The 17,832-nt window shown below is 37.7% G+C and overlaps 2 protein-coding genes across 6 annotated transcripts in view; one reads left to right on the plus strand and one right to left on the minus strand.

Moving 5' to 3' along the window:
* The window catches only part of TNIP1 (TNFAIP3 interacting protein 1), an 86,877-nt gene extending 81,883 nt beyond the window's left edge, over positions 1-4,994 (plus strand). For all 5 annotated transcript variants that reach the window (XM_058169702.1, XM_058169701.1, XM_058169703.1 and 2 more), the window contains exon 18: positions 2,970-4,994. In XM_058169702.1, the coding sequence (XP_058025685.1) occupies positions 2,970-3,013 (44 nt within the window). In that variant the 3' untranslated portion in view covers positions 3,014-4,994. The remainder of the gene's footprint in view (positions 1-2,969) is intronic.
* A 1,608-nt stretch (positions 4,995-6,602) lies between these two features.
* GPX3 (glutathione peroxidase 3) lies at positions 6,603-17,559 on the minus strand. The gene is made up of 6 exons (XM_058169714.1): positions 17,339-17,559; positions 14,572-14,664; positions 10,817-10,967; positions 9,472-9,589; positions 8,302-8,401; positions 6,603-7,479 (listed from the first exon to the last, which is right to left on the minus strand). The coding sequence occupies exons 1-6, from the start codon at positions 17,423-17,425 to the stop codon at positions 7,273-7,275; spliced, it is 756 nt and encodes a 251-aa protein (XP_058025697.1). The 5' UTR covers positions 17,426-17,559; the 3' UTR covers positions 6,603-7,272.
* Positions 17,560-17,832: the final 273 nt, after the last annotated feature.

The raw sequence follows: 17,832 nt of genomic DNA on the forward strand, positions 1-17,832 counted from the left end.
CTTCCTGGTTTTAACCAGGAAAGTAACCTGTTTTTTATCCTTTGTGCATGTGCAGAAGGCTTTGCACATGCACAGAGGGTCCAAAATTGCACATGATGCACATGTGCGTGTGAGTGGAGCACACGTACAGCGCATGCACTTCCAAACCATTAGGGAAGATAAGTAGCTTTCACCCCTGATCCATTCACTTCTTAATGGATCGTTAATGGATTCACGTGGGAAATTTTGGCATGACCGTGATTTGTGAATCGTTCCAATCACCAATATTAATATTCATACAATTTTACACATATATTAAAGTCATTCATTTCTATTGCTCATTTTCCATTTTTTTTAAATAAACCCAATTTTCATAATATAATATAATTTGAAATGTTTTAGCTGAGTAATTACCATTAAAAACATTCTATAATTTTAGACGCTTTAGCTAAATTCCATTATTACAATTAAAAACATTTAAAGTATTACAATCTCATATATTGAACTTGCTAAAATTCATCTATACTTATAAATCTTACTTCAATTCAATTATAATTCTAAATCTATAGAACATGTTTTCCTTTTCATCAACTATTCCTATCTTCTTTTATCCCATTTTCTTCTTTTTTCTATCTCCTTCCCCTTTCCATCTTTCTTATTTCCCCACTGTTAATCATTTGAGTTTTTTATATTTTTTCTCTTCCCTCCTTCCTTCTCTCCTTGTCTGTTTCCACCTTCTCTATTTTTATCATTGCTAATCCCAATGTGATCTTTTAAATTCACCTTTGTTCCTAATCTTATCCCTTTTTTCCCAGATCTCCTTTTTTTTCATTATTACTCCCCACATAATCATTTGGTTTTTCATAGTCAATATCTTTATCTTCAATATCACTCTCTTGCTTCTCATTCATAGTTTCTGTATCCTCTTGGGTGTTTTCCAACACAGTTTTCTTGTTCATCAGGTTTAGATTTTCCATGCAGCATTGTAATCATTTCATTTGTTTCCATTTTTAATGATATATGCATCCTTTTAATCATTTCAATTAATTCCTGTGCCATTTTGTATTTTCTGGGTTGTCATTCCAATTTTAAGTTTTATTATACTCCATCTGCTTTGGTTGTTGAAATCAAACAGCTTGCAAGCACATAAATCCTCCTCAAAAGTTCCCACTGCTCTTATCACTTTGAAAAATGTTTTTTCCAAAATACAGGTTAAATGTAATTTTTTTTCCACCTGAAGGTGTCTCTCTCCAATCCACAATTTCAATCAACAAATTAAGAAAATATCCATTTTATTTATTAAATCCATGTTACCAGTATTTGCCAATTTATCTTTTTACTCTTAATTTTTTGTTCTCCAAAGTTCAATTTAAAATCCGGTTCCAAGTCCAATTTAAAAAGGAAAAAAAAAGCTTCTGTTACAGGGCTTTAATTTTATAATTCCTTCCTTCAATGGTCCAAAAAGAATTTTAAAGTTTTTTCCAATCCTCTCCACATCTATTATGGGTTTTTTCTTCTAGTATTTTAATTGTTAGAATATTATAATTATAATTATTATAATATTATAATATTATATATTATATTATAATATTATAATATATTATATTATATTATAATTATATACCGTATATACTCGAATATAAGCCGATCCGAGTATAAGCCGAGGTCCCCAATTTTACCCCAAAAACTGGGGTAAACTGGGGACTCGAGTATAAGCTGAGGGTGGGAAATGAGGCACCTACGGTTGAAACCCTCCTCCTCAGCTGAGAAGGCTGGCGGCTCCCCGCCCGCCTCTCACTGCACCGCAGGGCTTCCACCGTCCGGTAAAATGTGAAAAAGAAAAAACAAAACTCGAGTATAAGCCGTATATACTCGAGTATAAGCCGAGGGCTTAAAAAAAAAACTGAGTATAAGTCAGAGACCCGAGTATAAGCCGAGGGGACGTTTTTCAGCACAAAAAACGTGCTGAAAAACTCGGCTTATACTCGAGTATATACGGTAATTATTATAATAATTATAATTATTTTTATAATAATTATAATTATAATAATTATATTATAATTATTATTATAATTATATTATACTATTATAATCCAATTATATATTATTATATTATATATAATATTATATTATATTTAATTATAATTTATTTATAATTCAAGGGTAAAGTTCCGTTTCGGGCTTTGAATCTTTAGACTTCCATTTTGTTCTTCTTTCTTAATTCACATTCCCCCATGCCCATTAGCTGCTGTTTCCTTGCCAGGACACCTTTTAACAATTTAGAAACATTTTTTTTTAACCTGTGAACTGGCAATTACTCACCTGGCATCAGTACTCCCTCCAAATCACTGCTCCTGCTCAAAAACTTGGTCTGGTTGCCCCAGCTTAATGGCCGCCGCAATGACCGCTGTCCCCACCGCCAAGTCAGAGAGTTTCCTCCAACCTCCGAGGAACTTGCCGGTTCCTCTTGGTCGTCCGAGGTGTCCCTCCTTCTTCTTCGTCCCTACAGGACAGATCCGGTCCGAAGACCCCTCGACAGTGGTTTGTCAGCCCGGGATTTTGCGTGGCTCACCAGAGGCCCAAATTTCTGTTTTTAAGTGAGACATTTGTTAAATGAGTTTTGCCTCATTTTATGACCTTTCTTGCCACACTTGTTAAGTGAATCACCAAAGTTGTTAAGTTAGTAACCCGGTTGTTAAGTGAACCTGGCTTCCCCATTGACTTCGCTTGTCAAAAGGTCACAAAAGGGGATCACATGACCCCAGGACACAGCAATCATCGTAAATAATGAACCAGTTGACAAGCAACTGAATTTTTGATCACGTGACCATGGGGGAAGGCTGCAAAGGTCGTAACTTTGAAAACTGGTCGTAAGTCACTTTTTTCGGTACTGTTGTAACTTTAAACGATTACTAAATGTAACTGTTGTAAGTCAAGGACTGCCTATACAAGATCTGAAAACTATTTTAATACATACGTTTGCTTTTCAGACCCTACAGGTCTTGGGTTATCTAAAGCTCAAAGACCCGTTTAACTTTGTGGTGATACGTGTAAGCTGCAGAAGCAAAACAGCATCATGTGTGAATCCATCTCAACGCCTTTACTTCTGGACATTGGCCGCATTTATTTGTATAAAAAAAAAAGATCCACGCCACTTGGATGCTTGAGAATAATAAGCAGGATTTTCTGAAATTGAACGGCTACCAAGAAGCCACCGTGACCTAGAGGTTTTGGGAAATCTCTCTTTTTGAAATATCCAGGTCTTGTTTACTCTCGGCATTTGATCCACAACTTTTTTTCTCCTACATTCAAGGATTCAGCTGTAAGAGAACAACTGTTGAGCCCCAGCAGTGAAGACTAGGAATTCTGGATTAACAGGACCTAGGTTGAGCTGATTCTCTTACAGTCAGGAAGCTGTATATCTGGCAAGATGTGGCAATTTTGCATTTGTTGGCTGTGGAAGCATGCTTTGGGCCTGTACAAGTTTAGGATTCAGTGTTCGCCCAAGGACAGAGAAAAAAAAATCTTCCTGTGTTTGTCTAAATAATGTATAGGAATAAAAATGAAAGATATTTTTCCTACACTGAATGAAATATATATATTTCACACACACATTAAAACTTGTAGTTGTCAATAAATATTTTAACCCCAGTGAATGTTAATTTGAGTTGAAAACTGTTTAATACTGCTTTAATTACCCCTCCAGCTACCCCTAAAGTATGGCAGCCTTTTTTTGCTCCCTCTTAATTGGAATAATAAATATATCATTCATCATTGCGTGCATGTTGCTTAATAGAATTATATCTGTTTATTTAAACTGCTCAGTGGAAAATGGCTTCAGATTTCACTTCCCCGGTTCTGTTTTGTCCCGTTCCTAGTTACTATTGAACCTAACTGGTGGACTAGATAGATTTGTTCCCTGATCTAACAATTCAGTTCTAATTTCCTTTTGTTAGTGAAAGGTTATCTTTGGCCCTCCTGTGATTTAAGTGGGAGACAGGTATGAAGAATGGTCTTTTTTTTTTCAGATTACTGATCCCTTGGAGCAATCTTATGAAATGCTGAACCAACCAAGCATTTTTCAAAGTGTATAACACTAGAAGTGACATAAATTGCTTGTTACAATTACATGCTCCTCTAAAACATGGAATATATAGGCTCATTCGAAAATAGAATTCATGTTCACCAGTAAGCACATAATTGAGAAATAATTGAGAGTTTTCTTTTTCTTTATGAAATAAAGGAAAGAAAAAATAATTTCAGAATGTTCACAGTGCAGAGAAAAATGCAGTGTTTGAAGAATCTGTAAAAACCTCTTTAAATAAAAACATTTTCACTGAGTTTAATTTTTGTCCCAGGTCTTTCAATTATTATACAATAAATTGTAGGAAGATGTGAAAGAAGAGATACAATAGGAAGTTCGGTCCGTCTACAGCAGGTGTATCAAATTCAATTTCATTGAGGGCTGCATCAAGATTGTGTTTAACCTCAGAGGGCCAGGGTGGGGGTGGGGGCTGGGGGTGGCCATGATAGGTGTGACACGTGACCACACCTCCGCACACATGGTTTTATACACTTGGGCCTGGAGGCCTTCCGGAGTACTCCGGAGACCCCGTTTTGGGCCTGGAAGGTCTCCTGCAGCACTCTGGTGGCCAAAACTGGTTGCAGGGGAGCCATGTGCAGCCCCTCCCTGCCCCATTTTTGCTAGAGGAGGCACCGCAGGACAGTCCTTTGCTATTTCCAGGCCGGCCTTGCAGGCCAGATCTAAGCTGTCCCCATGGTACAGATTTGGTCCACAGGCCTTGAATTTGACACTACAGTCTCTAAATAGAGACGTCTTTATAAAACATTTTGAGAAATTCTAAGTATAAGCTGTCACCGTATTTATGCAGGCCAATATTTTAGCAACTATATTCTGGTTTCAAAAAAGCTTTTGAAAAATTGTGTAAAATTATCTTAACTATATTCAGTTTAATAAAATACAAGTTTTCCTGGGCAGTGCCTGGAGTTCTGTATCTGAGTTTTGCTCTTGTGAAATATTTTCTTTTGTAGCGTGTTTGTTTTTATTGAATGCCTTTCAGATTGCTATGAGAGGAGACTGAGGTATATGGTATGCTGCCCAAACAATTCCCTGCAATGTTGGTAAAGGGGGAAAAAGTTTTCACACATAGCTGGATCTTTTCTTCTCTTTGAATGTGGATATTATGAAAATAAATTCAGGTAAAAGCACTGCTGCCTTTTCTACCCTTAAGAATTCATGCTTCAAATCATGGAGAATATATTTAGTTTAATATAGTGTCTATCACACACGTGCTTTTGGTGCATGGCTCCAACATTGTGAGCTATAAACCTAGAAATCTTCTATTCAACCTTGCAAACATGGGTGCTTACAGATCTGAGCAATCAAAATCCAGAAAAAAACTCTAGAAGGCAGGAAAAAAAATGCAGCAGACAATTAAAATTTTTGATGTCATTTAGTGGGCATCCAGAGTCCTGCAGCCCATTTACAGCAGTTTTTTTCAGCTTTTGCCATTGAATATAGAATTGCCGCCTACATAGCTTATATATGTGTATGAAAGACACATGGAACAACTTTCCCACAGAGGCTGTGAATGCTCCAACAATGGAAGTTTTTAAGAAGAGATTGGATAACCATTTGTCTGAAGTGGTGTAGTGTTTCCTGCCTACGCAGGGGGTTGGACTAGAAGACCTCCAAGGTCCCTTCCAACTCTCTTATTCTATTCTAAAGTTAGTGTGTAACTGTGTGCACACATGGCCTTTCCAAGAAGCAATGTGATCTATCCGATATGCTCAAACCTAAAATCTCAATTCTTTCATAATATGAAAATGACGAAAGTAGTAAAATGGAGGTTTGATCCGTATTGAAAGAGAGTCTCTCACAACAGAAGTGCACTTGAGAATTTGCTTTTTTTTATTAGACAGAAGATGTGGAGGTTAGAGAGGCTGGGATCTTGGGATTAAAAGAAAGAAGTACATCTCTGCAAAGGTTGTAGTGAAGTAGCTGAATGCACTAAAGAACTACTCCACTGCCTTGCAGTCTTAGGCTAGGTCCCACTCGTAAAGAGTTTTCAGATCTAACCGTCATTCTGATGCATTTTCCTTGCCCCGAAATCCTTGGTCCCCTCTTTTCTCCACTGTCAGAAAGAGAGTCATTTAAGAAATTCCAGTTCATAAATTCTCCAGATGGGGTCTCTAGTCTACATTTTTAGGAAGGGAGGTAAACTCTACTTTATCCAGAGATGTCAAAATATTAAATCCATCTATATTGGAGGCTTCATCTTATTTTCAATAGAACTGGGTGTAACCCAGATGGTTAGTAAGGATCATAGAAAAGGGGTCAAAGGGTGAGGGCATGATTGTACTGCGGATGCAATTTCTGTATCTTAACAAACAAAGACTGCCTGAATTCTGATTAATATTATTTTTTTGTTAGAACCTAAATAACAGCAATTTAAAACAACAAAAGTAAGTGAGAACCCCTTAATGAACATAGTACTTAATGTTCATCCAATGTTAGAAATATGTTTAAATTGCTAAAAATAAACTAGATTGACTTTAATACTGTGACACAATTGGCCAATATATAGCTTGTAATTTTTAAAAAAAAATATCTTAATTTTGTTGTCCCAAAGATGCTTTTTCAAGAGGGCAACTGGACTTTCTGTTTTTTTCTTTGAAGATGTTTCACTTCTCATCCAAGAAGCTTCTTCAGAGCTTCTTCAGTCACCTTTGGGACAACCATAACCTAGATGACTGAGAATCTCCATAGACATCTTAATTTTGTAGTTTTTAAAATTTGTACAGTATATTCTCCATCAATATATTAATAATGAAAGAGAGGAATAGTCTTCACTTTTCTTTAGTACCATAATATACTAGAGATGCAAAACCAAAATATTATCTTGGTCTTGTTACTCATGCTCAAGTAACAGATGTTTGAAGCATTATCAGAAGTTACTAAAATGGTTTCCCAATACATATTGGTTCCATCCTGTGGAAATCAAAGCTATCATTGAGTAAACTGAGATCAACGTGCTTTTATAAAGTTATGCATGAAAATAGGTTAGTTTAGATTAAGAATTTTGATAATAATATTTAAAATTATTAGTATGTAAATTGGCACCCTGTAAGATAAATTCTAATAACCTTATTTTAGCTTTGAATAAAGGATATTTGGATGTTCGGTTGTTTGACAGAAGGAAATGAATATGTCTGGATATGTCTGCAGCCTGCCTCCCCCCCCCCCCGAATCCATATTCATTTGTATGGAGTCTATCCATTTATGTTTTTCCTCATGTATCTTATGATATCATTCTTTACAGTGGAAACATTTGTCCGGTGAAACCATCTCATCACCGGCTTTCCTTGAGGATCAACCAAAAATTTCTCAAAGTTCCACTTAATGTCATGGATCTTCAAAGGTGCCCAGAAGAGTCTCGCTGGGTCACCAAAAGTTTCAACAACTGGTGGACAGGAGTTCTATCAGGAAAAAAAAGTTAAATTTTGTTAGTACTTTTAGAATTAGAATTGTATTTTTTTTATCTTTAATCTAATGGCCATAGGTTTGGTAGCATGGAGAGAGAGAGAAATTTAGGAAACTGGGAACAAAATCATAAGATGGCATACTTTATTTCAATGACATCTGAATTTCTAAGAGGCTTATAGTCAATGTTTATTATGAAGTTACCAATACAGAAGAATACTTGTAGCTCACGGTTGAAATGAGGAGTCCTTGGTACTCTCTGAACTTGGTTGTTTTCTTGCAGATGTTTTATTACCCATACAAAGTAACATCATCAGAGATGTTACCTAGTTTGGGTAATGAGATGTCTGCAAGAAAACAACCAAGCTCAGAGAGTCCCAACAACCCATTATTATGAAGTTATATATTCTATTCTAAGCTGATTTGTTGTAGCATTGTAGAATGATCCTTAAAATCCAGTTATCCCTCACTTTCTAAGCAATTCCATCTTAATTTTTGTTTGCATAAATAACACGTATATGTCTTGAATAAGATTTTCTGTCTCCTTAAGACTTCCAATTATCACAAGGGGAAAAAGGTAATTTTTTTTGCTAATTGTCTGCAGTTCTCCAGTATCACAACACCCAGAAGATTTTCCATCCCTCCAGAGGAAATTTTTTGGGAGAAATAAATCTAAATATTGGGGAAATTTTGCCCTCTATCCACATGCCTATAGGAACATTGCATAAATAGGTGAAAATTTAAGATTGAGACATTAGAAGTTTCTCCAATGGATCTTATTGTCCATCATTGGTAAAACGGTGCAGCCCAATACAAACCTTCAGGAAGGTGTAAATTTTCTGTTCATTTTCCCCATTTACATCAATTTTTTGAAAGAGTTGGAAATTGGGGACAAAGCCTCCCCCTGGTCTGACATGTCTGGAACAAAAGAAGAACGTTAATAGAACCTTTCAGAGAGAATGCATCAAGAAACGGCCTGCTCTGTTCTGAGGAGAACTTATCACTTCTATATAATAGACCTGATCATTTAGTGCCTTTGCCACCAACGGACCTTGTATCTCACTGATTTAAAAATCATTGCTTGGAGAAAAGTTCAAAGTTGCATGGGTAAGACACATACAGTGCCCATCTTTTTACCAGTGCTGAAATCCAAATTTTTTTACTACCAGTTCTGTGGGCATGGCTTGGTGGGCATGGCAGGGGAAGGATACTGCAAAATCTCCATTTCTTCTCTACTCCTGGGGAAAGGATGTTGCAAAATCTCCATTCCCACTCCTCTCTGGGGCCAGTTCTCTGAACTACTTAAAATTTCCACTACCAGTTCTCCAGAATCTGCTGGATTTTACCCCTGGTCACAACCTTTGAAGCTCCAACAACTCACAGTATTGAAAGTGTTGTCAAATTGCTGAATGTAAATATTCTTTTTTTTTCTTTGTAAAGAGAATGTCAAACAAAAATGACATGTTTGTATAATGCGTCTAATCCATGGTAAAGTTGAGGAACTTCCTAAAAATACGATCTGTGAAAGTATTAGCTCATCATTCTACTAATTTAAGTCTTCAAGAATCCCTAAAACTACCTTATGTAAATGTGGCCCATGGGTACCAAATTCTCATCTATTTTTGGATGAAAAGTTCCACTGGTTGCCCAATTTCCATTAAGATGCAGAAAGGATAAATGTAATGGCTAGTTCCAGACTGATAAAAAAATAAAGAGACCACTGTTTAAATTACCCAGCTGTAGGCCAAGTTATTAGTGAAAATAATCATTTCTGGCTTAGAAACAGGTCAAAGAGCCTAACAATGGGAAAGACTTAGGCTACCCAAATACAAGCCCATTAAAGAATAAATGGTAAATCAAAGCCCATTAAAAGATAAATGGTAAAGCCACAGAAGGAGACAGCCATTTAGCTGTTGGGAAGTCTGACAAAGCTAACATAATCTTCTACGAGTAGCATAGCCAGGAAGGCATTTCTTGCATAAACTCACTTTATTCCTTGAAGGATTTCAGAATTCTGTCCAGGTTCTTGTTTTCCAAATTGATTGCATGGGAAGCCTAGGATGACCAGTCGGTCAATTCCCAGTGAAGTTTGTAGTGCATTCAGTTCTGTTAGATAAAGCAATAGGAGGCATTAACAATAGGATTGTACTTTAAATATTCTATCAGGTAATGAATATTCTATTGAGCATTGCTGAACTTTCTGTAAGGCATTCCACACAGCCACCATCTTTGCTTTCTTAATTTGAAATGACATTTTTAAAAAAATCACAGCATAGGGCCTAGCAGCTCTTTTTCTCCTTGACCTGACAAATCTTTATGGTGGCTGTAAAGGAGAGTCCTAAATAGGCAGTAAAGAGATGATCCATCCCTTTCTTATTCTTTCTCAAGGAATAAAATTTTAAAAACTGTTATCTGACCATCAGCCATGGTGGCATAGTGGTTAGAATGCAATATTGCAGGCTACGTCTGCTGACTGCCAGCTGCTAGCAGTTTGACCGTTTCTTTCTCACTGGCTCAAGGTTGACTCAGCCTTCCATCCTTTCGAGATCAGTAAAATGAGGACCCAGATTGTTGGGGACAATATGCTGACTCTGTAAACAGCTTAGAGAGTGGTATATAAGTTGCTATATACAACAAGCAACTAAACTTCCTGTTGAAGGATGGGCTGGTTCTACCAGTGATCCAATGACTGTAGTATGGAAGAGATCCACAACGCCAAAAAGGGGGATGAGAAATTGTATACCTGCAGCTCCAAAGAAAACACTGTTATGAAAATAACTTTGTAACCTTTTCTTTGGAGCAAAAAAGCTAAACTAGGAGATGGCTGGCTTTGTTTCCCAAGTTCTGGAATGAAAGAATGATAGGAAACATCACTGATCTGAGATCAGTACAATCGCCATTCTGGAGTGGCCTAAAACTGGGACAAGTCCATTGTCATGACTTTTAATATGTAAGATATGCCCCTAAACCTTAGATGGCTTAATACAGTATAGTTTTATTACCATGTTTTTCTTTCACGTACTCCATGAAATGTCATGTGGAGACTTTGAAAATAGCCATCACCCACGTTATTATATATCACAACTTACTGGTGCCAGTAAAAGTATGTGAATATACCAAAATTGTTACCAGAAGTCAAATTCAACTTGAGGAAGCCTTTATTCTAACTCTCAGCATTCAAGGACAGATCAGATCTGGACTATGGGATGCAATTATTAAATACTTCTGAGCATTTCCAATTCCATCTGGGCGTAGCTACAAAGTTGCTGGAGTTTTGCCTAGACATAACAGACTGTATTAGCATGTACTTCTCTTCCTAGCTCAAGTTCTTACCAGGATATTGTGCTGTGAGTCCTCAGAAAGTGGCCACATTTACAAAGAGGATATACTTCCCCACATAATTCCGGAAGGCGATGTATTCACCAGTTAAAGAGAGAGCCCCGTAATCATGGGCTGATCCTTGAACTGTGTCATAGCAATCCACCTGGAAGACAGTACAAGATATAATAGTCCTACTTCCATGAGCTCTATCATGTGGTCCAGATTCCCACACCAAATCCAATTCAGTTTAGTATCTTGTCTATAACCCAAATTCCAGCCACTGAAATCGAACAGGCTGTTCGATTTCATCTGAAGCTTTCATCAGTAAGAAAATCAATCTGTTGAGGTAATACCTCAGTATATGTTTCCAATAATACTAATAAGATCTTCACCTTGCAAGACAGTGAATGTGTACAGGGCAAGAAGCACAACCTGGGAGCAAGTGGATATAAGGAACATTTCAACTTAAAGGATGAAGAAAGAGGCCACAACTTCTCTCTTCCATGGTACTACTTCAGTACTAAGTCAGAGGTTTAGAATAACAGAGTTGGAAGGGACCTTGGAAGTCCTCTAGTCCTGTTCAGGCAGGAAACCCTACACCATTTCAGACAAATGGTTATCCAATCTCTTCTTAAAAATTTCCAGTGTTGGAGCATTCATGATGTCATGTTTAACCTACCAGCTATATATATAGGATCCATGGAAAGAAAAAAGAAAAGAAAAACCTTACACCAGCTAGAAAAAAGTGTTAAACCATAACTCTCAACCATAATTCCCAGAAACCACTATGATTATGGGAGCTAAAGTCCAATGTATTCGGAGTGTGTCAAATTGAGAGCAAACCATTCTGTCTTTAAAACAGCTCAACGCTTTGAAGCATAGCTGTCTGCTACATGTAACTACAGCTAAATGTCATTATTGGTTTGGAAGGCTAGTAGAAATAATAGGAACAGAACTGCATTTTTTTTCCCTTGCGTCCTTTCTCTTCACCAAAAATAGTGGCATTTTGTTCCCATTAAAATGTTTCCTTTGACAAATTGTACAGCAACCATGCACACAAATCTTGGTTCCATTTCATGCACTTTTTTGTTTTCCTTTTACCAAATTGGCAAAATAGTTGTAAACATGATCCAAAATGAGTGACTAATTTGCAATTTGAGATACTGAAAAGCTGGAACTGATACATTCTTACTCTTAGCATTGTAAAAAAAACTACTTGAAAAGATAAAGGTGAAGCCTCTTCATCAACATGGCATATTTTACTTTTTGAAGTTTTGGCTGTTAGGAAGACATTAAAATCTCTGGGAAACATTTGTGGATTGCACACTCAACCTCAGAGGAATTTCATATTTTAAAGAAGTATATTAATAATATGAAAATTCAGAGGCTTTGCATTATTCCAGGTACTTACATTCAAAAACTTAAAAAGAAATCAATTCATGCTGGACAAACACCATATATGTTTAATTCTGTTTTAATAAATAAGGATTAAGGTTGTAAGATTGAATATTAATGTAACCTGTAGTTCCTTTTTGTGTACAGTGCTTACACTAATGTATGCGGGATTCCCTATGCATAGTCACTCACGCCCTCGTCATTTCCCGCCTGGATTACTGCAACGCTCTCTACATGGGGCTCCCCTTGAAGAGTACCCGGAGGCTTCAACTGGTCCAGAATGCGGCCGCACGGGTGATTGAGGGAGCGGCTCGAAGCTACCATATAACACCTATCCTGCTCAGGCTGCACTGGCTTCCGGTTGCCTTCCGGGTGCAATTCAAGGTGTTGGTTATCACCTTTAAAGCGCTCCATGGCTTAGGACCGGGTTACTTATGGGACCGCCTGCTGCTACCGGTGGCCTCCCATCGACCAGTGGCTCCCACAGAGAGGGTCTTGTCAGGGTGCCGTCAGCCAGACAATGTGGACTGGCGACCCCCAGGGGGAGGGCCTTCTCTGTGGGGGCTCCAGCCCTTTGGAACGAGCTACCCCCAGGGATACACCAACTCCCTGACCTCCGGGCCTTCCGGCGTGAGTTGAAGACTCTTTTATTTCATCATGCAGGACTGGCCTAATAGTTTTTTAATGGGGGTTTTTAATAGTTTTTAGAATTTTCAGCCTATTTAAATTAATCTTTTAAATTTGTTTTTAATTTTTATATTTGTTGTTCTTAGTTGGCTGTAAACCGCCCTGAGTCCTTCAGGAGAAGGGCGGTATAGAAATTGAAATAATAGATAGATAAATAAATAAATAAATAAATAAATAAATAAATAAATAAATAAATAAATATCCCATGACATCTAGGCCTAACATTGATGCATCTGGTATATCTAGAACTAGACTTTGTGACCTATAAAAAACTAGATTACAAAGTCTGGTTTCTACATTTCCAAAAAAATATCCATTTTGGGGCCAATGTCATGGTAATGTGTTGGACATCTAAGCAAGTTTCAGTTAAAGAATAACTTGACAACATTCATTTTCTTCATTTTCTCTTTACTCAGCCTTTGTAGTTTAACAGGCAATGTACCAGTCAGTAAGGTAAAGGTAAAAGTAAAGGTTCCCCTTGCACATATGTGCTAGTTGTTCCCAACTCTAGGGGGTGGAGCACCATCTCCATTTCAAAGCCGAAGAGCCAGCGCTATTTGAAGATGTTTCCATGATCATGTGGCCGGCATGACTAAAAACGAAATGCACACGGAATGCTGTTACCTTCCCACCAAAGGTGGTCCCTATTTTTCTACTTGCATTTTTACATGCTTTTGAACTGCTGGGTTGGCAGAAGCTGGGACAAGGAACGGGAGCTCACCCCATTATGCGGCACTAGGGATTCGAACCGCTGAACTGCCGACCTTTCGATTGACAAACTCAGAGTCTTAGTCACTCAGCCACCACGTCCCCTACCGGTCAGTAAATTACACAAATTAAGAAATTATAAACCTACATTATTTCAGGTCTCTTGTTCAGAGTATTTTATTTCAATTTTATTTAGTTTAGCAAACTTTTTGATTTGGGAAGGAAAGTTTGGCCTCTGACACTGAACAGCAAACTGAAAGTTGCCAACTTTCAAAGTTGTGATTTCATACTATTACCTTGAGCTAATTGTTTTTAGAGAAAGAAAAGGCATGGGTGAAAAAGTATCAAGAAATAAGATTTCCTATTTTACTCTAGCAAAGATGCCACAAGATGAAATTTCATTTTCTATCTCCCTCTGTGCCACTATTCTCTCTCCCTTTCTCCCTTTCTCCTCCCTCCCTCTCTTCAAACAATGCAAAGCAAGATGGATTTTGCTTTCATTGGATTAGAGTAAAACATGTAGAAAAAAGTTTGAATTGGTAAATTCCCAGGATTCTAGATGAACTCTTTCCTTCCCCTTGCAGATCAATGGAGATTTGCAAATCAGATTCAGATCAGAAATGTGACAAAAATAATTTTAAAAATGTGAATGAACCTAAGTATAGAAATCTTTTAAAATATGCAACCCCCTGAACCCAATCACATTTTTGTGCAGTGTGAAAAAGCAGTCATCATAATTATTTTCCTTTGAGTTTCTAATTTCTATTTTGTCTCTGAGTGTATGAACAGTGTATGAATAGTGAGCCTATTACAAAGCCACAGCCTACTTTCCTATACAGTATATGGTGCTCAAGATGCTAAAGAAAGAGTTGGTAGCTACATTCTTCTCTAAATGGAGCATCCAATACTCCAGAATATACAAGTAGGCTAAAGTAGATTGTTCATGTAAGGAATGAATAAACACTAGAAGATCCTACCTTGGCTCGATCTGGGATCGGTTGAGAATTAGGAGCATGCGGGCAGGATCTTGCTTCCTCATGTTGATGAGATAACTGAAGTCCTGTCAAAATCTGATTCAGAACCAAAGAAATAAGGTAATTTGGTAGCAAATCATGTACATATTAAGAGCAATTATAATGCATTAGCATTTCCTGTGTGTGAGAGGGTGCATATTATATTATCTCTAAAGTCCATATCATCACAGTTCTAGACATGTTTATTATTTTTTTCTGAATACTGGTAATGGCTGTAAGAAATTGTAATTCATGTTCGACAGATTATGAAACTAAATTCCGTTGAGACTCTCAATATTTACTCCCCAGCTGAGTGTTAGGTTAGACTCTACCATGAGTTGCACACTCATCTTTGTACACTCAGGGGTAATGTCATTATTGTATATCATGTGTATATCCACCCAACTTTCATGCCACCCAGAGAGGCAGATTGGTAGAAATTTGAGAAAGTACAGTGCCAATGCCTGGAAAACAGCAACCTGGATCAAAGAAGGCTGGTTAGCCCCACAGTTCTTCTTCTCACTCTTCTTTATGAAACGATACCCTGTTTTCCCCAAAATAAGACATCCCCTGATAATAAGCCCTTTTGAGTGCATGGCAATGAAGCCAAGTGCTTATTTCAGGGTTCAAAAAAAATATAAGACAGGGTCTTATTTTCGGGGGATACATGGTTCTCTGATTTTTTTAAAAAAAATATTCAGGTGACAAAAAAAGTAATCAAGTATAACAATACAGGCTCACAATTATTAGAAGAAGGAAAACACATTATACATATAGTCCTTGACTTACAACAGTTCATTTAGGGACCTTTCAAAGTTACAGTAGCATTGAAAACAGTGACATATGACTCTTTTTCACACTTACGACTGTTGCAACATCCTCACAGTCATGCGATCAGAATTCAGATGCTTGGAAAGTGACTCATATTTATGAGGGTTGCAGTGTCCCGGGCTCAAGTGATCACCTTTTGTCATCTTCCTACAAACTAATTCAATGGCGAAGCCAGATTCACTTAACAACCGTGTTATTAACTTAACAACTGCAGTGATTCACTTAACAACCGTGGCAGGAAAGATCATAAAATGAGGCAAAATTCAAAAATTGTCTCACTTAGCAACCGAAACGCTGAACACAATGGCAGTTGTAAGTCGGGGACTTGCTGTATGTGTAGGGGTATGTGATAGATTTGGAAAGGTTTCCATTTATATTCCAGAGAAGTAATAATCATGTTTTCGGCCCAATTCTAAGTACTTGAAGCAACTAAAAAAAAATTCAGGTAATTCAGGAAAAGTATGCTGTAACAAACGTGTTATCCTTGAAGATGCCACAAAACTTTGGAGTTGTGAAATTCTGTTCTCATATAAATTTTACTGCTTAAAGTGGAGCCAGAATCTTATTAAAGAATGGTTTCCACACTGATTAAATACATGTTTATGTACTTTGAGAATGCAATATTTTACCTGCCAGTTTATGTACTCTGAGAATATAATATTTCACTTGCCAGAAGGCTGGCTGAGGAATTCTGGGAGTTGAAGTCCGCACATATTAAAATTACTGAGTTTGAGAAACACTAGTTTACATGATAGATTGGCCATTAAACTTCCTTTGTCAGCATTGGCAGCTTTCACTGCTCTTCTGACCTCAGCACAGTTGCAATGTTTGCCAGAGTTTGCCTGTGCAAATACACAGCTCTTGGTGTAAACAAGTCCCTTGAGGATGATCTTGTCCACTGTGCTAAATACAGGTGGCCACGTAGAAGAGTTGTTCCACCATATTTGTTTTGCTAATTGCAGCACACTCCTGGAGCAGGGTTTTTTTTTCTGGGTTAATATTTGCCTCACCAGAGAGCTCTGTAGTTCTGAGTTCCTTTCTTATTTCTAGGGTTTCCCTTTCTCTGCTTGAACAGGTAGGGCAAAGACATTGAGAAAGATGCGTCCATCTTTTCTTTCCCATCATCGTTAATATCATGCTGAATTGTACTTTCAAAAGAAAACAAAATGACTTCATTGATTTCACAACCACCCTGCGGGGTAGAGAGCTAGCCTTTCACATTACACAAAAGTGTATTTGCAGTTCAGGTTTACCTGGTGCCCGGCTCAGCAGCATCAGCACAGCCTTAATCCTAAATGAAATTTACAAGATTGCCTTTATTTCATCAGGCGGAAAAATGTGCACATATCTCCCATCTTGTTGAAACAAGCCTGCTGAGATCGCAAATTGCTTTCATTGTAGCCAACAGACAAAAATCTCAGGGGTGAAAGGATGGCAAACTAAACTATTGCTAGGTTCATGCTGGGAGAAATAACCTTCTTTATCCTTTGATGTAGTCTGGCAGTAGATGTTCAAAACATGGGTCTTATCATAATAAATAAATGCCACCCCCCCCAGGTACAATTTGTTACAATAGACAATACAACAACAATGCTGAAATAAAATAATGCCAGTTGGCTAAACTAAACTGGGATTCATTTCAGTTTTTCTCTTTCTAATAGCGTGATTCTGGAGGAGTGGATTTGGACCTCGTTCAACCAGTTCGGATTGACTGCTAGTAGCTATAGATTCCTAAGATGTCTGCATCGTTACTCTTATCACAAATACTGTAAACCTCTGGATCTGCAGGCAAACAGTGTCTGACGTAAAACCAGAAAGCATCACCTGTCTGGTCTGATGATATCCTTCTTCTACACAATTCAATCACCTCCCTCCTTGAAACAGTGCTACGATGTCTTACCTCCTGTTGTGCCTGTCCCAGGCTGGGCTGAAATAAACCAGCCAAGAGCAAGGAGAGGATCCAGGGTCCTTTCAGTCTGCCCTTCATGGTTGGAAAGCAAGAGGGCAGGGGTCCTGCACCCCTGCCCGGCCTCACTTCCACAGAAATCTGTGTTGCCGCTTGCTGTAGATGCTCTTTGTGTTTCTCCCTCTTTCTCTCTGTGTCAACACATTATCACCTTCCAGCTCAACAGCTAGTATAAAAAGGATGAAGCTAAGTGCGGGTAGCCAATCATGAAGCAGCAGGGACGAGGGCTGGTCCCTTTGATATTAACTATGTGGCTTCTGGGCTTCAGCATTCCTCAAAGTCTCAGGCGACAAATGTTGCGCAGATCCCTAAGGCTAAATTCCTGTAAATTGGCATTATATTATATTATTTTATATTACCTTATATTACCTCATATATATGTCTATATACTATATAATCTTTTTGTGTGATGCTTATATATATTGTTG

Source organism: Ahaetulla prasina, chromosome 2 (assembly GCF_028640845.1).
Source record: "Ahaetulla prasina isolate Xishuangbanna chromosome 2, ASM2864084v1, whole genome shotgun sequence".
NCBI lineage: Eukaryota > Metazoa > Chordata > Lepidosauria > Squamata > Colubridae > Ahaetulla > Ahaetulla prasina.